This window comes from Sapajus apella, unplaced genomic scaffold (genome assembly GCF_009761245.1).
Source record: "Sapajus apella isolate SASKATOON/1434 unplaced genomic scaffold, GSC_monkey_1.0 scaffold146, whole genome shotgun sequence".
Taxonomy (NCBI): Eukaryota; Metazoa; Chordata; class Mammalia; order Primates; family Cebidae; genus Sapajus; species Sapajus apella.
Genome location: NW_022437086.1, coordinates 2,737,289 through 2,761,664, shown reverse-complemented (window position 1 = coordinate 2,761,664; position 24,376 = coordinate 2,737,289). Strand labels below are relative to the sequence as shown.

The 24,376-nt window shown below is 46.1% G+C and overlaps 1 protein-coding gene across 5 annotated transcripts in view; it reads right to left on the bottom strand.

The window, feature by feature from the left end:
- Positions 1 to 24,376, bottom strand: part of CALN1 (calneuron 1) — a 612,621-nt gene that overhangs the window by 33,910 nt on the left and 554,335 nt on the right. For all 5 annotated transcript variants that reach the window (XM_032264678.1, XM_032264679.1, XM_032264677.1 and 2 more), the window contains one exon: positions 3,727 to 3,883. In XM_032264678.1, the coding sequence (XP_032120569.1) occupies positions 3,727 to 3,883 (157 nt within the window). The remainder of the gene's footprint in view (positions 1 to 3,726; positions 3,884 to 24,376) is intronic.

Sequence of the window (24,376 nt, the reverse complement as noted above, 5' to 3'; positions counted from 1 at the left end):
CCTCGATCTTTGAGGAATTGCCACACTGTCTTCTGATAGACTGGATAAAGAAAATGTAGTACATATAAACCATGGAATACTATGCAGCCATAAAAAGGAACAAGATCATGTCCTCGCAGGGACATGGATGGAGCTGAAAGCCATCATCCTCAGCAAATCAACACAGGAAAAGAAAACCAAAACACCACATGTTCTTATAAGTGGGAGCTGAACAATGAGAACACATGTTGGGGGGGTGGGGGATGGGGAGGAGAACATCAGAAAAAATAGCTAATGCATGCTAGGCTTAATGCCTAGGTAAGGGGTTGACGATAGGTGCAGCAAACCACGATGGCACACATTTAAGTGTAACAAACCTGCACGTCCTGTACATGTACCACAGAACTTAAAAATCAACATTAATGAAAAGCCAGGTTCTCTCTCTCCCTCTCCCTCCCTCCCTCCCTCTCTCTCTGTCTCTCTCTCTCTCTCTCCCCTCTCCTCTCTCTCACACACACACACACACGCAATTATAGTTCCCCTTAATTGCCCTACTGATGACAACTTGAACAGTATAAAATGTTAAGTTTTCCCTTTGAGATATTCCTTAGGTTCCGCATATCAGTGAGACTACTGATGTCAGCTGGTATGAAGGACCCCATGGGAAGCTGACTTGCCAAAGAATGCAGTTTCCACATCCTAAATTAACATTCCCAATTTTTCAGTCCCTTGCCCTCCATAATCGCCTTAAAAATCCTAGCTCAAAACAACTCAGGGAATGGATTTGAGGATTCCTCCTGTATCCTTCCTCAGCTACCCTACAGTCATTAAACTCTTTCTCTGCTGGAAACCCTGCTGTCTCAGTGTATTGGTCTATTACTGAACAGTGAGCATAAGAACCTGGTGGTCCTGTAACAGAATGTCAGCAAGGGCATAGTTGAGGTGACTGGACAAGGCATGCAGCTTAGGCTAAGAGCAAAAGAGGATAGGGAGGAGTTGACAGTTTAGGGGAGATGGGGAGGCCCCAAAGGGCTCAAGGCTGAGAGGAGGAGAGGGCGATTTTGGAGGTAGAAGCAATGCAACTGTGCAGTCAGGTCTTGATAGAAGAACAGAGAGGAACTTGTGGATATGGGAGCAATATAGAGGTGAGGGGTCTAAGGTGAGCCACAGGGTCTCAGACAAACTCCTCCAGTCCTAGGATGCAGACCAGGTAGATTCAGGCCCTCAGTATTCTCTTCCTAGACACCTCTGTCCAAATGCAATCAGGGAGGCTCTTTCCTGCATGTGGAAAGGCCTGTGAGTATTAAATATGTTCAACCATGACTTTGATCATATCCAAGCTTGGAAAATTCTTAAACCTAAACACAAATCAATGAGCTTGTGTTTGGGAACAAACAACTGTGACATAATGCTTTATAAAAGTTCTCTGAGATAAAAATATCCAAAAGGATTATGTAATGAAGGTCCCAGAGATCATATAAAAATATAACATGCAAATTACAAAATAACAGCTTTTGTAAATAAGATAATAAATTTTAAGACACTTAGTGCAGTGCCTGGACTAACAGGCTCACACCTGTAATCCCAGCACTTTGGGAGGCCAAGGCAGGTAGATCACGAGGTCAGGAGTTCAAGACCAGCCTGACCAACATGGTGAAACTCCATCTCTACTAAAAATACAAAAATTAGTTGGGTGTGGTGGTGCATACATGTAACCCCAGCTACTCAGGAGGCTGAGACAGGAGAATTGCTTGAACCCAGGAGGCAGAGGTTGCAGTGAGCTGAGATCGCACCACTGCACTCTAGCCTGGGCAATGGAGCAAGACTCTGTCTCAAAAAATAAAAAATAAAATACAAAAATTATTACCAGAGTTACTGGTTAGGCAATGGCTAGGTATGGTTAGATGATACCATAAGTATTACCATAATATTAATTATGACAATATTAATTATGGTAATTATTACCATAATGGTTAATAATTGTAAGCCACTTAGTGCAGTGTCTGGACTAATTATTGATGGCAATTAATAATGGTAATAATTATTAGTCCAGGCACACCATTAAGTGACTTACAATTATTAATTAACCAATAATAAGCATTAATTATTTGTAATAATCAATAAACTGTAATCCCAGCACTTTGGGAGGCTGAGTCAGGTGGATCACTTGAGGTCAGGAGTTCGAGACCAGCCTGGCCAACATGGTGAAATCTTGTCTCTACTAAAAATACAAAAAAAAAAATTAGCCAGGTGTGGCAGCACACGCCTGTAATCCCAGCTACTTGGGAAGCTGAGACAGGAGGATCACTTGAACCCGGGAGGCAGAGGTTGCAGTGAGCTGAGATTGCGCCATTGCCCTCCAGCCTGGGCAACAAGAGAGAAACCACCTACAGAAAAAAAAATCCGTGGGACCCCTACTCCAAACACAGTCATCGATGCTATTGCCCTGTTGCCGCAGCAGGGACCAGGCAGCTTCAGGCCCACAGCTGGGTTTTGTTTGATGCACGTGGCATTTTTGCAATGTTTAAATGAGTGACTTCAGAAAAGATCATCGTTCTCTGCTTTGCAACAGTCTCCACTATGCCCTTCCACTGTTTGTGAGCTTGGAGTATACACCATCTCCTGTTCCCTCCTGTCATGGCCTTTAATGCTGGCTCCATGATGCAGCTGCTCAGCCCAGACAGGGCTGGTGGGAGCCTGGGTTTGGATGGACAGTCCTGGTGCCTGGGACCGGCTCAGCCCCAAGCCCACTAGCTTCCCTCCACAGCGCTCACTGGCTCTAAGGGAGACAGCTGTGAGACCGCACAACCAAATACATCCTTCCAGCGTCTGTGTGGCAGCTTCCCAACTATGTATACTGACTTGTTTAAATGCTCATAAAAAAAAAAGAAAAAAAATTTGGCCTCCTTAAGAAATGTCAGCATTGAACAGGAAAGTCACTGAGAGCCTGCCAGATGATATTTTAATGTAATTAAAAAATTTTTTTCTATACATCAAGGCTTAAAGCCACTCTGATTTTCAAAGTTGGAAGGAAGGACGAAATCATTTTGCTTCCCAGGAATTCTCTACTGATTAGGGGATCAGTTAGGTTCTTTTTTTTTTCTTTAAATTTTTTTTTTCATGAATCCAAAAAAAAAGAAAAAAGAAAACCCAACCTTTCATGGGTCTCTTTCTTGCCCTCCAGAGAACCTTATTTCTTTTGTAACTACTTGGGTAAGTTCATGAGAGGACTCTGTCCCTGGTTTCTTTTTTTGGCCAGTGCATTTGTGAACATAGAGGTCATCCATTTCTAAGAATTCTGTGAAGCAGGTGTAATTATCCTGACGTTTACAGATGAGGAAACACAAGAGAAGGGTCATCCCTTGCCCAAGGTCACACAACGGACTCAACCTAAGTTTGCCGACCATCAGAAGAGGCTTTTTGCTCTGCCGCAGGCAGCCACGCCGAGAAAAGGCAAACAGCACAAAACCACACATCTAATCACACATAGACCTCAGAGAGCCTTGAGAGGAAGGACAGGGACAATTGGAGATTCTGCAAAAAAATGTAGAATTTGGAGGAAAAAGACAGAGAAAATGAAGCCCATCACTTCTTAGCAAAAAAGACTTTTAACCTCAGTCCTGGATTTTTGACTTCAGTACAAGCCACATCAGCCCGGGAGCCTGTGTGTAAACACATTTTTCATAGAGAGAAAGTGGTGCTTTGGTCTGTCCCAGACCGGGAGGGGACGGCAGCAGGGGCACCTACCTCCTTCAAACTCCGTTTGGCAGTTCCCCGAAGTCTCATTCAGGCTCTCCTCCTCGTTGATGATGATGTTCTCGATGTCCTTCATCGTTAGGTGGTCTCGGAAGGCGTGATAGAGAATGTGCTTGAGCTCCTCCAGAGTTATCCTCTGCATGTCGAACTGTGGAGACAAAGGGCAGGGAGGTGGTCAGGAGCAGGTGCAGATGGGACGGTGGCTTGGCCATGACAGGCAAGACCCGCGGCTGCTCTGCAGAAACTCGTCTCCGTGTCTCAGGATCTCAGAGGAGCAGTGTCCCATCCCGTTCAGGTGCAAGCATACTCGTCAACTTGCAGGGACTTGTTGGGGCAACAGAGAGGGGAACATATTCCCTTCACTTTAGATTCTTGGAGGAAAGAAATGCCCCTCCCAGTCTGGTTTCCTATTTACCCAGCCGTGTGCTGTCAACCCTGTGTATCTCATGTACTTTAGAACGGTGAAACCCTTCATACAATGCATGTGTCTGTAAAAATTTTATAAGTTACCAACACACTGCCAATTCCCATATTGCTTTAAGTATGTATCTTTTTTTTTTTTTTTTTTTTTTTTTTTGAGGCGAAATCTTGCTCTCGCCCAGGCTGGAGTGCAGTGGCACGATCTTGGCTCACGGCAACTTCTGCCTCCTGGGTTCAAGCGCTTCTCCTGCCTCAGCTTCCCTAGTAGCTGGGATTACAGGCACCCACCACCACACCCGGCTATTTTATTTTCTTGTATTTTTAGTAGAGACAGGATTTCACCATGTTGCCATGCTGGTTTACAACTCCCGACCTCACGTGATCTGCCCACCTCAGCCTCACAAAGTGCTAGGATTACAGGCATGAGCCACCATGCCTGGCCTAATTATGTATCTTTTTTAAAAAAAATTTTAGAGACAGGGTCTTGTTCTGTCACCCAGGCTGGAGTCCAGTGGTGTCACTATGGCTCACTGCAGCCTTGAACTTCTGGGCAGAAGTGATCCTCCTGCCTCAGCCTCCCAAATAGCTGGGATTACAGGCCTGAGCCACTGTGCCTGGCCATGAATCTTGTTCTAATAAGTTAAAACCACAAGTTCAAAGTCATGTTCATGAAGAAAAACTGCTGATGGAGAGGTGCAGAATTTCTGATGACATCCTGCCCCTCCCCGAGAGAGGACTGTACTTTTCCACTCCATTTATATTCCGTTTGCTGGTGTCACTTTCTTGGCCAATGCAGTGTGAGTAGAAGTCACATACGCCACATCCGATTCACAGCTTTGCGAATCATCGTGTGGTTCTAACATTTGTTCTTTCCCTCTGCTATGAGAATTGCATGCCCCAGAGAGGGGCTGTTCCTTCGGCCTGGCTTTCAGAATGAGGATAAAGTGGGAAGCACCTGCAGCTGAACCACGACGGACGACTCACATCAGGAATACCCCGTTTCGTTATGAGCCATTGAGATTTGGGGCTTGTTTGCTGCCGCTGCATAACTTAGACCGTTGTTGGTCTATGTCAAAAATAGAGAAATTGGTACATAAAACTAAGAGGCTAGTATAACCAAAGTTCTAACATATGACGCGCTGGTTCCAGAGCCAGGCAGTGAAAAATGAGAAGACCTTGACCGGAGATCCCTGTTAGGCAACAGCAAAACGTGTGGTACAGCTGTTGCTTGTGACACCTTGGAGGGCAGACAGATATTGAATCCGAGTCCTGTGGCCTTAGGTAAAAAGCTTGTGAAACCAAATGCCCTGATTCACAACTGTAATCAGTTACATCCAACAGAGCACCACAAGGAAGGGATCCGCTCAGGAATGAATTGGTTGGTTTGCACACGGAGCATAAAAAGAACCCAGAAATTCCTGGTCTTGCAGCATTGAAAGAAGCCATTGTTTCTCTTTTTCTCACAATCATCTGTGATCTTTCTATCCCCCACATTTCTCAAAGCCCCCTTTTCAAATTTCTGGTTTTTTTTTTAGAGACAAGTTCTCGCTCTGTGGTCCAGGCTGAAGTGCAGTGGTGTGATCATAGCTCACTGCAGCTTCAGACTTCTGGGCTCAAGTGATCCCCCTGCCTCAGCCTCCTGAGTAGTTAAGACTACAGACGTGTACCACCATACCCAGATATTTTTTATTAATTAATTATTATTATTTTTGAGATGGAGTCTTGCTCTGTCACCCAGGCTGGAGTGCAGTGGCATGATCTCAGCTCACTGCAACCTCCACCTCCCAGGGTCAAGAGATCCTCCTGCCTCAGCCTCCCAAGGACATGGGATTACAGGCACACACCATCACATCCAGCCGATTTTTGTATTTTTCATAGAGACAGGGTCTCACTATGCTGCCTGCCTCAGATTCCCAACAAGCTGGGATTATAGGCGTATGTCACCACACCTGGCTGATTTTTGTATTTTTACTGGAGACAGGGCTTTACCACGTTAACCAGGCTGGTCTTGAACTCCTGGCCTCAAGAAATACTCTGGCTTCAGCCTCCCAAAGTGCTGGGATTACAGGCACTGAACCAGAAGCAACTGTTTCTCATCTCCAACTATTAAGAGATCAAATAAAGAAATGCTTTATAATACAGCCCTATTAAAGCAAATCAGTGCCTCCTTAAAACATCTCTGAATGTGTTAAGTGACTCTCCTAGGAAGCCTGTTATCAAGTTTAGAGAGAGGTATGTCTCAAAAATAATTGTGGATGTGGTTATTAGCATAAGCTGATTGGACTCAGATAAAAATATGTCTAAGTCCTTGAGAGAGCTGTTCTGGCCAGGAGCCAACAATCTTGGATTAAAAGACGCTGTAACTGTTCCAAACGTAAAGGATCTCTGGGTTTCCCAACCTATGCGCCCAGGCAATTATGAGGATAAGCTACACAGGTCCCAGGAAGGGTATACTGCCCAATGCCCTCATAGGAGAACTATAAGAATAATGGGAAAAGACAGTGTTCCTGGGAATCTTGGAGAACAATGCCATAGAGGGTCATTCCTAGGAAGCAGAAACACCTAATGAAAAAAAAAAAAAAAAAAAAAAAAAAAACTCACCCCAAGGTTTTTGTCCAGCAGGGTTTCAGAATTGCTCTGAGCCTCTGAACACTATGGGTGTCCCACTTTTTGCTTTCCAGAAGGGAATGTTTCTGATGGTTGCCCGACCCTGGTCCACCGCCGTATGCCAAGTGTGTGTTTGCGTCCAGCAAGGGTGGGGAGTGATTTGTCTTTTAGTTTTTGTTTCCAGACCAAGAGGGGCCACACCCAGATTTGATGAGCATCATGAGATTCTAGAGCTTGAGTCTGGTGTTATAGCTGGATGGGACTTTTGGGGTGTCTCCCTGGGGGAGAGGAGGAGGGTATTTTGCAGCTAAAGAGAGGGAAATGAATACTGATGAGCAAGAGTGTGGACTCTAACAGGGTCTACTATTCCCAGCGATAATTGAGCCTTGAACAGCATGGGTTTGGATCGCGTGGGGCCACTTATCTGTGGATTTCCTTCTGCCCTGCCACTCGTGAGACAGCAAGACCAACCCCTCCTCCTCCTCCTCCGCCTGCTGCAGGCGCAGACCATGAGGGTGAAGACCTTCAAGATGATGCACTTCCAGTTAATGAACGTATTCCCTCCTCCTTATGATTCTTGTAATAGCATTTTCTTTTCCTTAGCTGACTTTGTTGTAAGAATGCAGTGTATAAGACAGGTAACATATAAGCGTTAATTCACTGTTTATACTATGGGTGAGGCTTCCAGTCAGCAACAGGCTATTAGCTGTTAAGTTTTTGGGGACTTGGAATTTTGACTGCGCGTGGGTCAGTGCCCCCCACCTCTGCTTCGCCTCAGGGTCTGCTGTGTTGGTTTCCCCCCGTAGGAGAGGATGGCATCTCCTTGCCTGTCGAGGTCAAGCTTTGGCCGATCGACTGAGAGCGAAAGTGACAGAAGAAATGTATGAAAGTCCAAGGAGAAGCTTCAAAGCCACTGCGTTCCCTGCCATTTCTCTTTTTCTTCTTACACAAAACATTTACACTGGGGAGGGGCTGCTGCTTCATTCTAGGTCCTGGAATGACCTGAGAAGTCAGGTCATTCAACCAGCCCTCAACCCTCAACCTACCCACAAAGGACGCGAGATCTGAGTGAGAAATAAATGCTTGCTGCTAGCCGTAAGACTGTGGTTTCTGCGGTGTAACCTAGTCAAGGATGAACACGAAAAACAACCTTTTCAGTTACTCTGGACCATGAGAAAGGAAAGCTTTTGACTCTTTTTTCCCTCCCTCCCTCCCTCCTTTCCTTCCCTTTCCCTCCCTCCCTTTTCCTTTCTCTTTCTTTCCCTCCTTCCCTCCCTCCCTCCTTTCCTTCCTCCCTCCTTTCCTTCCTTCCTTCGTTCTTTCCTTGCTTTCTTCCTTCTTTCCTTCCTTCCTTCCTTCCTTCTCTTTCCCTTCCTCCCTCCCTTTCCTTCTTTCCTTTCTCTCTCTCTTTCCCTCCTCCCCTCTTTCTCTTCCTCCTTCCCTCCTTTCCTTCCTTCCTTTTTTCCTTCCTTCCTTCCTCCTTCCTTCCCTTTCCCCCTCCCTTTTCCTTTCTCCCTCTTTCTTTCTCTCCTTCCCTTTCTCTCCCTCCCTCCCTTTCCTTCCTTCCTTTCTCTCTCTCTCTTTCCCTCCTTCCCTCTTTGTCTTCCTCCTTCCCTCCTTTCCTTCCTTCCTTCTCTTCCTCCTTCCCTCCTTTCCTTCCTTCCTTCTCTTCCTCCTTCCCTCCTTTCCTTTCTTCCTTCTTTCCTTCCTTCCTTCCTTCTTTCCTTGCTTTCTTCCTTCCTTCTTTCCTTCCTTCCTTCCTTCCCTTTCTCTTCCTCCCTCGCTTTTCCTTCCTCCCTCTTTCCCTCCTTCCCTCTTTCTCTTCCTCCCTCCCTCCTTTCCTCCCTCCCTCCTTTCCTTCCTTCCTTCCCTCCCTCCTTCCTCTCTCTCTTCTTTGCTTTCTTGGTTCTCACCTGTTATGCAGGCTGGAGTGCAGTGGCATGATCATAGCTCACTGCAGCCTCAAACTCTTGAGCTGAAGCACTAGTCTACCTGGAACTGCAGGTGTGTGACACCAGACCTGGCTATTTTTTTTAATTGTCTTTTTTCCTGTATAGAAACAGAGTCTTGCTCTGTTGCCCAAGCTGGTCTCAAACTCCTGGCCTCAGGTCATCCTCCTGCCTCACTTGCTTGTCAAACAATTCTTACCTTGCTTTATGCACCCCTGTTCTAACAAATTACATTGGGAGACTGAATCTTGCTGTAGGATCTAAATTACTGAAGTTCAAAGCCATTTCTATGCCTCACAGCAACTGAAGGGGAGGTGTCACGTGAGCTTGTTTCCCGCATTAGAGTTTAATGATCCTAGACAGGAATTTTGACATACACTCAGGGAAAACTCATGGGACCTTGTCTCTTTGTATTGGGTAAGGGAGCAAGGTGTTTCATTTGGCTTTGGGGAGAAGCCTGGCAGAATGCAAGAAGAGGATGATTTACAGATGACAACACCAAGACCCCCTGCCATGATCAGGATGAGGAGTGGCAAGGCCGAGGTCAACAGGCTCAGAAAACGAGGAACATTTCCTGAACAGCTGAAGAGTGTGGGGCCTGGACAAATGCTAACCAGTCGAGAGGTTTCTGTCATTCAGAAATCAGGCCAATAGGCTGGCCAGGAGCTATAAGAGGAGGAGAGCTGCAGACTTAAATCTTTAGTTTTGAAGCTCTGGGTCATGTTTTAGTATTAGGTACATATTCAGTACTAGGACGTCTCGACAAAATAAGCTGAGCAGCATTCCATCTATCTCCTATATTGTCAATACCCGTCTTTAAAAAGTTTGAAAACCATTACTGTAAAACAGTGTGGCCCCCATGCCAACAAGCCTTTCTTCAATGAATATCAGTCCATTTTACTTTTCCCTTTTTCTTCAATTTTGTGATGTCGTAGTTTTTTGTAAAACCAGCCAGAAGTTTCTCATTGTTATTAGTATGCAACTGTGCACCCAGTCCATTTCTCCTTTGTACTTCCATTTCTCTCTCCTAGTTACGGTTTTCGTCACCTTTTTCTGTTTTAAATGGATCACAGAGTACGTGGCCTGTACATCTGCTGTCTTGGAAACCTAAGGAATTTTCCACTATGGTAGAATCTCTGTAAGGTCAGTTATACAAATATATTTATATTTATTAATTATATTATATAGCCTTATCATCTTTCTCTATAAACTTATTTCTTTTTATACTACTGCATGTGTCAAGCACCATGAGTAGCATATCGAAGTCTGTGAAGAAAACTCTTTCTCCATAAATTATTCTGATAGTTCAAATGCTGGTTAAATGAGGCTATTCTTTAGTGCAAAAAGATTTATACACTAAGCCAACAAATGGTTATTGGGAATGGCTCTGCCAGATACTGTGATGGGAATACAAAAGCAAATCAGATATATGCCCTGTCTTGAAAGGCAAGAAATGAGTAATTTTAATTCCGTGTGGTAGATGCTGGTGCAGGGAAGCCGGGGCGGCTTAGCACCACCTGAGGGGCGGGGGTCGGAGGGGATTTCTGGAGAACACGCATACTATCAGAGACCTAAAGGCAAAGGAGGCTGACTGCCAGCTGAGTGAGGGGAGGGTGGGAAAAAGATAAAGAGGGAGAGGAGGTCAGGTGGGCTGGGGGCAGCCATACCAAGGCACAGAGTTGCAAAAGCTGACATGTTCATTGACTGACAATCTATTGAGTTCCTCTGAGACTCCAGTAGTCAGGAGAAGGTAGGAAGGAATGAGGTGAGGACTTTGGGTGCAGCACTCATTAGAAAAGGCCTTGTCTGACATGGTAAAGAGCTTAACTGCTTTTCGTTTGTTTTTATTTTTAATTTTTATTTATTTTGTAGAGATGAGGTCTCACTATGTTGTGCAGGCTGGACGTGAATTCTGGAGCTCAAGTGATCCTACCGCCTCAACTTCCCAAAATGCTGAGATGACAGGCACTTGCCACCATGAGCAGCTCATTTAAAAAAATATATATTTTTGTAAAGATGGGATCTTGCTTTTTGTTGCCCAGGCTGGTCTCAAACTCCTAGGCTCAAGCAATCCAACCACTTCAGCGTCCTGAGTGGCTGGGACTACAGACATGCACCCCCAGCTGTTTTTATTTATTTATTTTTATTGTGGTAAAATGTAATAACTAAAATTTACTATCTTATTCATTTTAAGTGCACAGTTATGTGGCATTAAGTACTTTCACACCGTCATGTGACCATCACCATTATTTCTCTCCAAACTCCTTTGTCTCCCCAAATGGAAACTTTGTACTCACTAAACACCATCTCCCCATTCCTCCCTCCCTCCAACCCCAACAACCACAATGCTATTTTTTTTCTCTGTGTCTTTGACTTTCCTAGGTACCTTATATAAGTGGAATCATACTGGTTTATTTCACTTAGCATAATGCCCTCAAGGTTCACCCATGTAGTGTCATGTGTCAGAATTCTCTTCCCTCTTAAGGCTGAACAATACTCTGTAAACCAAAAATAGAATTCTAAGCCCCACAACCATCTGAATGGACACCCCCCTCCCACTTCTCAGCCAAGGGCGTTCCAAAGTTAACCTGAAAAATGACTTCAGGTTATGATGGGAAGGGGGAATTGAACATGGCTCATTATACCCTCCTCCCTTTTGGAATTCAGGACCAAACATTAATGTTAATTAATGTTTCAATTAATTAACATTAAAACCGGGATCTTAAGACTGACAGAACTCTGCAGCCTGCTACCAGGAGGCTTCATCTGCATGATAAAACCTTAGCCTCTACAACCACTTATCATAAGTCAGACATTCCTTTCTATTGATTCCAAGTCTTTAGACAATTCCTCAACCAACTGCCAATCAGAATCCACCAATGACCGATCCACCTATGACCTGGAAACTCCCCACCCACCAACTTCCAGTTGTCCCAGCTTTTTGGACTGAACCAATGTACATCTGACATGTATTAATTGATGCGTCACATCTCCCTAAAATGTATAAAACTAAGGTGTAGCCTGACCACCTTGGGCACACGTTCTCAGGACCTCCTCAGTGCTATGTCACAGGCCATTGGTCATTCGTATTCAGCTCAGAATAAATATCTTCAAATATTGTTCAGAGCCTGAGTGTTTTCATTGACCACTCTGTTGTATGGACATACCACATTCACAATAGACACAAAGTAGAAGCCGGCCAAGTGTCTGCTATGGATGTAGCTGTACAAATGTCTGTTCCGCTCACTGCTTTTAACTCTTTGGGGTACATGCCTAGAAGCAGAATTGCTGAATCATATAGTAATCCTATGTTTAATTTTTTGAGGAACAGAGTCAGAGCTTGGCTTTATCTTTTGGGTATCTCTGAGTTATATTTTTATCCACAAAAACATTTTCATCAGAGAAATTACTTGATCGAGTTTGAGCCTAGGAAAAATTACCATTTGCCGATACAAGGGCCTCGACAACCAGAGAGGAGGCTACTGAAGTAGGAGATTCTGAGACTGAAGTGGGCTATGGAGACAGAGAGAACTCAAGAGCCGTGTAAAAGAGAGGTTGATAAGACTTGACCGATCATTGTGTGAGGCCTGTGAAGGAGAATGAGCCATCTAGGAAGACACCAGGGCTTTATGTTCAGCTGAGTGGACAGGCGTAGAAAGAAGGGCGACAAGTTAAATTTTGGATGCAATCTTTGGAGGTTCCTGAGGACAGGCCGGTAGACCAGCCTAGGATGCACTAGAATGTACAGATGCAGGTTAACCATACAGATTTAGCAGTCATTTGCATACAGATGAGGATGACGTCATCAGAAAGGATGACACCACCTGAGAAGAGTGTGTGGGGCATAAAAGCTGTGAGGGATGCATTCGGAGGACATCAAGAGGAGCAGGTGGGTGGCCCCACTGCTGAATGCACAGAGTGTGGCTTTTATCATCACATTAGTCCATTTTCCTGTTCTTCTAATGAAGACATACCTGAGACTGGGTGATTTATAAAGAAGAAGAGGTTTAAGGGACTCACAGTTCCAAATGGCTGGGGAGGTCTCACAATCATGGTGGAAGGTGAAAGGCATGTCTTACATGGCACCAGGTAAAAAAGAATGAGAGCCAAGCAAAAGGGGGGAATTCCTTCTAAAACCATCAGGTCTCGTGAGACTTATTCACTACCATGAGAACAGGATGGGGGAAAACTACCCCATGATTCAATTATCTCTCATTAGGTCCCTCCCACAATACATGGGAATTATGGGAGCTGCAATTCACGATGAGATTTGGGGGGGGACACAGCCAAACCATACCAATCATTATACACAGTCTTAAAAAAAATTTCAGTGCTTTGTTAATGTCTTTTAAAAAAAAAAACTATTTTTATATCAGTACAGGTATGCTTATTTCCTTTGGTATGAATTCTGCTGAACGTTTGTCCCTCTCTCTCTCTCTCTTTTTTTTGATGTTGCCTTTATTTTGTAGTTATTGTTTTGTTTTGTTTTGTTTTTGAGTCAAGGTCTCTCTGTGTCACCAAGGCTGGAGTGCAGTGGTATGAACATGGCTCATGGCAGTCTTGACCTCCTGGGCTCAAGCAATTCTCCCACCTCAGCCTCTGAGTAGCTGGGACTACAGCTAATTTTTGTATTTTTTGTAGAGACAGGGTCCGGCCATGTTGCCCATGCTGGTCTTGAACTTCTGAACTCAAGTGATCTGCCCACCTCAGCATTAAAAAGTTCTGGAACCACAGGTGTGATCCACCACCCCTGTTCTCTCTTTTGTTTTTTAAACTTTTTAATATTGTGTGTTAGAGGTATGTCTCTTACAAGGAGGCTAGAATTGGATTCTAAAGACATTGAATTTGAGATTCTTCGCTTTGCAATGGTTGAGTCTAATTCCATTTTTATATATTGTTGTAAACATATTTGGCTGTCCTTTTGTTATTTTATTTCATGCTTCTGGTTCTTATGGTTTGTTTCTTCTTTTGTATAAGGAACTTATGGACATTTTAGTTTTGATTATACCATTGGACATTTTTTCCAAAAGTGTAATGCACTACTTAAGCCACTGTTTCAAATTCAAGAAACTAAATTGCATTGTGTCATCTTTTCTTGTATGTAATAAGAAACTTGGGCCGGGCATCGTGGCTCACACCTGTAATCCCAGCACTTTGGGAGGCTGAGGCAGGCAGATCACGAGGTCAGGAGTTCGAGACCAGCCTCACCAACATGGTGAAACCCTGTCTCTAGCAGAAATACAAAAATTACCTGGGCATGGTGGTATGGGCCTGTAACCCTAGCTGCTCAGGAGGCTGAGGCAGGAGAATTGCTTGAACCAGGGAGGCGGAGGCTGCAGTGAGCCGAGCTCACACCACTGCACTCCAGCCTGAGGGACAGAGCAAGACTCCATCTCAAAAAAAATAAAAATAAAAATAAAAAAAGAAGATTCACAGACATTTTATGTTCCTACCTCTTGCCGCATGCTTTTCAGTCTTTGTAAGTTAAATTTGAGATTTATGATGACACATTTTCTACCGTTTGCATCTTTTTCTAGAATAGTATTTGGTGTCTGCATTTAATTTTGTAGCAAAATTTATAACAGTTCCTGCTACTTCATTATATTTAATTGATTTCAATCTTCAGTTCCAGGTTTTAATAACTGTCCCTACCCTGAGTGCCTAACTGTGATCCAAATATCTGCTAGAGAACTTTTAAAACTAGTTGACAATGAAACATTTGTGGCGATTACATTTTCTGTGTTCTTAGAATCCTGTTAATACCTTTCTCCCCTTCTCTCATGACAATTTATTTTGACATAAAATTCTAGAATTATACAAATTTCCCCCTCAAGTTGTGTTGAAACTCCTCCAGTTCCTTCTTTCTCTCTCTCTCATTTTTTTTTTTCTTTTTTGAGACAGGGTCTCACTCTGTGGCCCAGGCTGGAGTGCATTAGTGAGATCAGAGCTCACTGTAGCCTTGACCTCCTGGGCTAAAAGGTCCTCCTGTGTAGCTGGGATTACAGGTGCATGCCACCAGGTCTGAAGAGTTTTTAAACTTTTTTGTAGAGACGGGGTGTATTAGTCTGTTCTCATGCTGCTAATAAAGACATACCTGAGCCTGGGTGATTTATAAACAAATAGAGGCTTGGGCCAGGCACTGTGAGTCATGCTTGTAATCCCAGCACTTTGGGAGACTGAGGTGGGCAGATCACTTGAGGTCAGGAATTCAAGACCAACCCGGCCAATATGGTGAAACCTCATCTTTACTAAAAATACAAAAATTAGCCAGGCATGGTGGAGAGGCGTGTAGTCTGAGCTACTCAGGAGGCTGAGGCAGAAGCATCTCTTCAACTTGGGAGGCAGAGGTTGCAGGAAGCCAAGATCATGCCACTGCACTCCAGCCTCGGTGACAGAGCAAGACTCTGCCCCGCCCCCACCCCAAAAAAGAGACTTAATGAGCTTAATGGACTCACAGTTCCTCATGGCTGGGAGGCCTCACATTCATGGCAGAAGATGAAGGAAGAACAGAGGGACTTCTTATATGGTGGCGGGTAAGAGAGAGAACTTGTGCAAAGGAACTCCTCCTTATAAAGCCAACAGATCTCCTGAGACTTATTCGCCTTCACAAGAACAAGACGGGAAAGACTCACCTTCATGATCCAATTATCTACCATCAGGTCCCTCCCAAGACACGTGGGAATTGTGGGAGCTACAATTCAAATGAGATTTGGGTGGGGACACAGTCACAGCATACCATGGGTGTCTCACTGTGTTACCTGGCTGGGAGCTACAATTCAAATGAGATTTGGGTGGGGACACTGTCACACCATACCATGGGTGTCTCGCTGTGTTACCCCGCTGACCTCGAACTCCCGGACTCAAGCAATCCTTCTGCCCAGGTGACAACCCTCTGTTGCTTAGCGTGGGGTAAGAGCCTAGAGGCTGGATGATGTATGCAGAACACGTGTTTTCTGAACGATTAAACCTGAGTCTTCTACTTGCTCCACAGGCTGGTCTTTCCTGTCTCCCCTAAATCAATGTCCCCCCAAAATCCATGAGAAGGGCAGGAGCCCCCTCTGCAGCTGGACTTCTCACGTTCAGCTTCTCTCCTGTGTCACGTGGGAAGAGCAGAGTAACTGAACTTGTTTTCCTGCTGCGACAGGAACCTCAGGGGTGCCTGAGTCCCCAGGGCAGCCCTGAATTCCTGATAAGATGAAATGCCAGGCCTGCCAAAAGGCCAGAGCTCACTGCTGGCTGCCGGCTGCCTTGAGAGGCCTTTGCTCCATTTTTCGTACCTGACTCATACAGGGACCTGCACAGCTGGGGGCCAAACCTCTTTGCTGCCCAGATTCCTGAGCGAGTCCAATCCCATTTCAACTTTCACAGAAGGTCTGGAACGAATTTTATGGCACAGTTTCTTTCTCCTCTGGAGAAAAAAACAGGCGGAATACACTCCAAAATAGTTCACACCTCTATTCCTTTGTCTGCCCATCTGCAAAAGGCAATTTTCCTGCTGACAGTGAGCTGCTTGGACAATCCACGGGTCAGAACTTCTTAACCAGGGAGTTAAGAAGGAATTGGCTGCAGTTCACCACAATAGTAACTCCTGTTGTCTGGGGTATCCCGACGGACTCTTCAACAGCTGGAGTCCTACTTACACAGCTGAGTGATCGCACCCACTTATCTTGGCACACAGATTAAAAATATAGCCATGTTCTAAGTATGCCTTGAGCACCAATGTGACCAGGCCAAGCGAGGTCATGAGCTCTGCAGAACTTCCTTCCAGAGCCTTCTCCTTCTTCCTTGGTCCCCACCCCGCAAACAAGGCGGCCTCTTCTATCAAATAGCAGACAGCCTCTCCAAAGGCTGGGTCCAACCATCCACCTCCCAGGGGGGTCCAGATGTGAAGGGCAGGAGACACCAATGTAACCAGGAAGATGTCTAGAGTCCGTCTTCGGGCCAAGATTTTTCCCCATACGAGGAATTAAACAGCAGGACCATGAAAGGTATCCTGAGACAGACCCCACCCTGCCAAGAACAAAGAGACAGGCACACTCTGGACAACACTGCTTGGGAAGATGAGTCGTTTGGGCAAAGAAGTGGAAGATTGCTAAAGGTATTGAGAAAATGCAACATTTGCAGCAGAAAACACGGCTGGGTGCGGTGGCTCACGCCTGCAATCCCAGCGCTTTGGGAGGCCGAGGCGGGCTGATCGGTTGCAGTCAGGAGTTCGAGAGCAGCCTGGCCAACATGGTAAAACTCTGTTTCCACTAAAAATACAAAAATTAGCCCTGCATGGTGGCGTGTGCCTGTGATCCCAGCTACTTGGGAGGCTGAGGCAGAAGAATCACTTGAACGTGGGCAGTGGAGGTTGCAGTGAGCCGAGACCATACCACTGCACTCCAGCCTGGACGACAGAGCGAGGCTCTCTGAATAAAGGAAGAAACAAAGAAACGATAAAAACCCAAACAATGGGTGCTGGGCTAAGGATAGGGCCTTCTGGGCTCCAGCATGCCCTTCCTCACTGGGTGGAGAGCCAGGAGGACAGAGAGAAGCGGTCCCCTGCGTTCTTTGGCCCCCGCAAAGGAATCAGCTCAGTGGAGCAAGGCGATGGGGCTGGGGCACGTGACTAAGCCTCTGCAATCTACCCCCAGAAGGCACTGGTGGGCTTAGAGAAAAGATGAAAATGCCCAATCACACCCAAATAAAGATTGAGCACCTACTGACTCCCAGTCTGGAAGAAATTTTCCACTAACAGCAAGACCGATGGAGCAGGCATGTGACTCAGACACTGTGGCTGACTTTGAAAAGCTTTGCCCTCTGAAAAAGAGCACAAGATCATTCTGAGTGAAGGCAGGAAAGTGCTTTGACCTGCCCTTGAATACCTTGGGCTGGGGCGTCCCCAGCCTCTGCTCCTGACACAGCTCCGGCCCCAAACCCTAGCCTCTGTACCAGCAATCCTCCTGTTCCTCTTCAAAGACAATCAACAACAGGCCAGGCTGGAGGGGACCCTGGAGTGGCCTTCTGCTTGCCTGCCCCGCATGGGATGAAGTGACGTGTGAATCTCTTCTTCCCACCTCTGATCTCATTTCCTACAGGTCTTGCCCCGTGTGGGGTCTCATCATTGCAACCTCTGCTTCCCGGGCTCCAGTGATCCCCAACCTCAGCCTCCTGAGTAGCTGGGACTACAGGTGCATGCCACCATGTCCACATAATTTTTGTATTTTTTGTTTTAGAGATGGGGTCTTGCTATGTTGTCCAGGCTGGTCTCCAACTAGGTTGCTGTGGAGCCCAGACATGTCTGTTTCTTATGAAGCACGGCCCTGAACACCAGTGAACATCGAGTACTCAGACGAAGAAACTGCTCCCCTGCAGCCTGGAGGAAATGCCAGCCGGATGCACGGAGAAACAGGTTGCAGCTGGAGTCCAGGTCACCTCCACCATATGTGGCTTTTGCCTTGTCCCAGGGCCCGAGCTCTGTGGAAGATGGCGTTCTCCTATGTCATGGGTGAGAGAGGGCTGCATTTCAACTTGGCGGGTCACTTAAATGAAGACCTGTGAATACAGACAACTCGCCTGGGATCTGAGCCCATTGGTGGGTCCTCCAGCTGCAAATCTGAGAAGGGAGGCCCACAGGACTGGGCTGTCTGGATGCCAAATGTCTCGTCCCCACCTAGACTGAGAGGCTAGATGCAGGGAGAACTTCCTCTGAGCCAGGTGCACAGCAGACGTGGCCTCATTTAAGCCTCACCGAGGAAGCAAAGGCTACATGATGCCCATTTTACAGATAAATGGATTGGAGCTCGAAGAGATTAAATAACAGGCAAAGATAAGAAACGAAGGAGTGAGATATAAGGCGTCCGATCATCTGTGGACACGCATTCTGCTTCCCTCTCCAGCCAGGCCACAGCCACTCCTGCTGTACAGGAACTTGGAATTAGGGTGTGCGTCTGGCTCTCCCTGATGCTGCTGTTGAAACTTGCTGGCTACATTCTACTGTAACAGGCAGGGAACTGCAGACGGACCCCAGGCTCCCATGGTCTCTGATATTTATCTTCCCTTGGTGCTTTTCTTTCACTTATTTGACAAATATATATTGAGAATCTACAAAGTGCTAGGACCTGTTCTAGGCACTGAGGATGCGCCACGGCGTGAGACAGAGAAAAATCCCCTGTCCTTATGGAGCTTACAGGGTGGCCGGGGGAGGCAGGAAATATAAGAAGAAGTGTGTAAAATGCAATCTCAGGCCAGGCATGACTGGCTCATGCCTGTCATCCCAGCAATTTGGGAGGCTGAGGTGGGCAGATCACTTGAGGTCAGGAGTTCGAGACCAGCCAGGCCAACATAGTAAAACCCTACCTCTACTAAAAATGCAAAAATTTGCTGCGTGTGGTGGCATGCACCTGTAATCTCAGCTACTTGGGAGGCTAAGGCAGGAGACAGGCTTGAACCCGGGAGGTGGAGGTTGCAGTGAGCCAAGATTACACCAGCGCACTCCAGCCTGGGTGACAGAGCAAGACTTCATCTTAACAAATACATTTAAAAATTAAATAAATGAATAACGACTCCAGGGAAAGTCACAGTGAGAAGGTGACATTTGAGGCGGGGCATGGAGGAGGCAAGGGTGGGTTCGTGTGGACACTTGGGGGACGAGCATTCCAGGCACAGGGACCAGCAAGAGCGACGACCAGGAGGCTGGAACGTGCTCTGTGCGCGGGGGCTGGAAGGGAGCTGAGGGCACGTGTTTCCACAATGGATATGTAGCACCGGAAGAACCAGAAAAACGTTTCTCCTTTTAAAATGGAGATAATCACCGTGCCGAAGTGCGCTTCCTCGGGTAAAATGATAGGGCTGGTTTAGGAGGACAGGTCAAAGGAGAAGTCCATTAGCGGCTCTCTGCTCCTGATTTCCAGCACTGATGGGAGCCGTGGCCCCAAATAATAGTTCACTGGGGGCTCAGCCCTTCATGCTGGCTTGATCTGACCTGCTGGAGTGCAGAATGTGTGAGAACTCCGGAGAATAGAGTTCTTTCTGCCCTCAAAGAAATGGCTTTTGTGATAAGCCAATTGGTGGCCCCAAAGATCCCCACATCCTAATCCCGAGAACCTATACATGGGTTACCTTACATGTAAAAGGGAATTTACAGATGCCAAGATTCACCTGGAATGTGCAGATAGACCCTGTGAAAGAAAATACCTTGGGCCCCCAAAATCACCGAGCTAAAGGGAAAATTCAAGTTTGGAACTAACTGCTCAGGGCAAATCTGCCTCCCATTCTATTTTGGAAAGGCTTATCAGAAACTCAAAAGAAGGCAGCCATCTGCCTGTCACCTTCCTGTGACCTGCAAGCCCCCTCCCTGCTTCAAGTTGTCTCTGCTTTTCTGGACAGAACCAATGGACTTCTTACATATTATACACACACACACACACACACACACACACACATAATTTTATATATATATATATATATATATATGTATATATATAGAGAGAGAAAGAGAGAGAGAGCGTGGAGCAAAATGAATATGTAAAAAAATATATATATAATATATATATAAATTTTTTAGATGGAGTCTTGCTCTGTTGCCCAGGCTGGAGTGCAGTGGCGTGATCTCAGCTCACTGCAACCTCCACCTCCCAGGTTCAAGTGATTCTCCTGCCTCAGACTCCTGAGTAGCTGGGATTACAGGTGCCTGCCACCACACTCAGCTAACTTTTGTATTTTTAGTAGATACAGGGTTTTGCCATGTTGGCCAGGCTGGTCTTGAACTCCTGACCTCAGGTGATCCTCCCGCCTCAGCCTCCCAAAGTGCTGGGATTATAGGTGTGAGCCACGCCCCCAGCCACATACATTGATTGACATCTTGCCTTTCTGAAATGTATAAAACCAAGCTGTTCCCCAACCACCTTGGGCACATGTCAGGACTTCCTTAGGCTGTGTCACAGGTGCATGTCCTTAACCTTGGCAAAATAAACTTTCTAAATTAACTGAGACTTTCTCAAATTTTCAGGGTTCACAACCCTAAATATAATCACATAAGACTGGGGGAAAGGCAGATTTCACTTAAGAGGAGAAGGCCCTGTGAGGAAGGAAGAGAAATTGAAGTGTGTGTGTGTGTGTGTGTGTGTGTGTGTGTGTGTGTGTGTGTGTGAAGATGGGGCAAGCAGCCACCCGCCTGGCCACCAAAAGCCACCAAAGAGCAAGGAAATGGATTCTTCCCTTGGACCCTCCAGGAAGACATCTTGGTGTCAGCCCAAGGGAATCGATTACAGACTTCTGACCGCCAGAAGTGTAGAATACGTTCCTGCTGTTTTAAGCCACAAAGTGTATGATAATTTGTTGTAAGAGCAACAGGGAAGGAATCGAGATTTATTCTGGTTGCTGTCTATAAAGTAAAGGGCTTTGATGCCAAGTCTGTCTGGAATAACTCATCATCAGAAGTCTGGACACGGGGCAGGCTGTGCTTTGACAGGGGCGGCGGCACAACTGTTGGACTGCCCAGTTCGGGCCCTGAGGGTAAGCTGTGAATACACCCCTAGAGCAAAGTGGGGTACAGGTGGTGTTCTCAACAGGGGCCCACTCTAGTCAATACGTGGGAGCTCTTTGCAGTCTGCACTGTCTGGGGTTGTTGGCGCCACGGGAAACAAACGGGGCAAAGGAAAAATATTTATATCCTCGCAGCACTCCTGAGAATAAACAACAGCTAAAACTCCCTGCTGTGCACCTAGGAGAATGTGCCAGTGTTCTCAAGTGGTTCATTTTATGTGCAGCAGACAAGCATGTGGGATAGATCTGAGGGAAGATGAAGGCTTAATGACGAAGCCATTGTCTGTCTGTCCGTCTCTCTCTCCATCTTTTTCCATGTGTGTATGCGTGCATGAATAAGTTCTTTTCTTTTCTTTTCTTTTTTGAGATGGAGTTTTGCTCTTGTAGCCAAGGCTGGAGTGCAATGGCATGATCTCGGCTCACTGCAACCTCTGCCTCCTAGATTCAAGCAATTTTCCTGCCTCAGCCTCCTGAGTGACTGCGGTTACAGGTGCCCACCCACACGCCTGGCTGATTTTTGTATTTTTAGTAGAGATGGGGTTTCACTATGTTGGCCAGGCTGGTCTCGAACTCCTGACCTCAAGTGATCCACCAGCCTCAGCCTCCCAGAGTGTTGGGATTATAGGCATGAGCCACCATGCCCGGCGAATGAATAGGTTCTTAGTATGAATACGCTGAGAAAAAGTCCGTGAACTTGATTCTTGTTCAGATACCATCACATAGTGGCTGTGTGACTCACTGAAAGTTACTAAACTTCTCTGTTCCTTAGCTTTCCCCTGTGAAAACTAGGGCTGCTGTTATTTATACCATGTGGTTGTTATGTGGATGGAACTCTTTTATTCCCAAATCACGCATCTTCGTTTTGCTGTGGCCCACACATAAAAAGGTAAGGAGAAGCAAAGTCATTCAGCTCGTTATTGCAGAGGTAAGAATTCATCAATACCCAGACTCCACACCCAAAGCTCCTTGGTATCACTTTCACTGGCAGCTGCAGCTGTTCCAGAAAATGAAATGAATCAGCTAAGTCCTTTGCCTCCTCATGCAAATAAATGCAGACCCCGAGTTCAGGAGCTAATAGGCTATAATCTAACCAGTTCCGTCCCCTGAGGCAGGTCATTTAATAACTTGGAATCTCTTTCCTTGTTCACTTAATAGATAATCCTAATGACCAAAACAATAATATGAATAGCAATAATATGATAAGAATAACCATAATAATGAAAATCCCTTCCTTATCCACCTTATAGAGGTTTTTGTGAGGATCAAATTAAGAGGCTGGGTGTGGTGGCTCATGCCTGTAATCCCAGCACTTTGGGAGGCGGAGGTGGACAGATCACTTGAGCTCAGGAGCTTGAGACCACTCTGGGCAACGTGGCAAAACCTCGTTTCTGCAAAAAATACAAAAATGAGCCAGGTGCGGTGTGGTGGCACGTGCCTGTAATCCCAGCTACTCGGGAGGCTGAGTCAGGAGAATCACGTGAGCCTGGGAGGTGGAGTTTGCAGTGAGCCAAGATCAGGCCCCTGCGCTCCAGCATGGGCGAAGGGAGTGAAACCCTGTCTCAAAAAAAATAAAGTAATAATAATAATAAAGAAATGTTAATTTTCTACCATAAAAAATGCAAAGTAATACAAATATAAGACATGCTGTTGACAGGCCTGTTAATGACGTGATCACTCACTTCATCTCTGTATTTAGGCTCAGAATATCCATCTCTGCTCCACGTGGGAGGCTGACATGGCGCAACTCATAATTCTCCCTGAGAACGAAGAAATTTAAGTTCCTCGTGGCTAAAACACCCCTGCTTTTTCCCCCCTCATTTAAAGAATGCCACGTAGGCCTTCAGGCTTCCCTCGACAGCTTCCATCTGGCACTCAGCAAAGCGACAGGGTGAGATGTCACTGCTATGACTTGTCTCATCTGGACAGCGCCTTTTACCATGGCAGTGACCCCAGGTAAGTAATCCTGACTGAGTATCTTCAGGTGATAGAGAAGAAAGCCATTTCTGACGGCGGTTTGAAGGCGAGGGAAGAGAATCAAACAGCAGCAAAGTGCAGTCTAAGTAAGAAAGTGCATATTTGCTTGTGCTGAGCAAATGAATGAAGTGTGGGTTCACCTTGATTCTGTGTGCAGGGACTCTGACTTATGTAGATACTTTTGCAGATGTGCATTCAGAGACAAGGCCCCAGAAGCCAAGGTGACCACTGAAAACCCTTCAGTGCCTCTTAGTCGTTTCATCATTGAGTCCAAGTGCTGAAAAACAGCTTCCAAGTGTTGCCTTTTTTTTTTTTGCTTTTTGAGACAGAGTCTTGCTCTGTTGCCCAGGCTGGAGTACAGTGGCTATTCACAGGCATGATCCCACTACTGATCAGCACGGGAGTTTCGATCTGCTCCGCTTCCGACCTGGGCCGGTTCACCCCTCCTTAGGCAACCTGGTGGTCCCCCGCTGTTGATCCCAAACTTAGTGTGGACACCAGATCGGCATAGCGCACTACAGCCCAGAACTCCTGGGCTCAAGCAATCCTCCCACCTCAGCCTCCCGAGTAGCTGGGACTACAGGTACACGCCACCAGAAATATTAAAGCAAGAAGAAGAGTGGAATAAAATATAGTGACAGCCATGAGACTTAAGGAATGGAAAATACAGGATATAACATGGATAAAGGGAAAAAAAATGACCAGATAGAGGACAAAGAATCAGAAGAGCAAGCCAGGCATGGTGGTGAACGCCTGAAATCCCAGCACGTTGGGAAGCCAAAGTGGGAGGACTGCTTGAGTCCAGGCATTTGGGACCAGATTGGGCACCATAGCAAGACCCTATTTCGATACCCCCCGCCCCCCATGCCCCCAAAAATTAGCTGGGTTGAGTGGTGTAGGCTTGTCGTGCTAGCTACTTGGGAAGATGAGGTGGGAGGATCGCCTGAGCCAGGAGTTCAAGGCTGCAGCGAGCTATGGTTGTGCTGCTGTACTCCAGCCGGGGCAACAGAATGAGAGCCTATCTCTTAAAAAAATTCTTGAAAGTTAATTAGATTATATAAATGATGCCAGGTAAAAAGGAAGTGGCCCCTGCTATCTCAGTCTCCCTTTTAGAGGTCATTATGATCCATCCTAAAAAAAAAATCAGAAGACTTGAGCCAAGT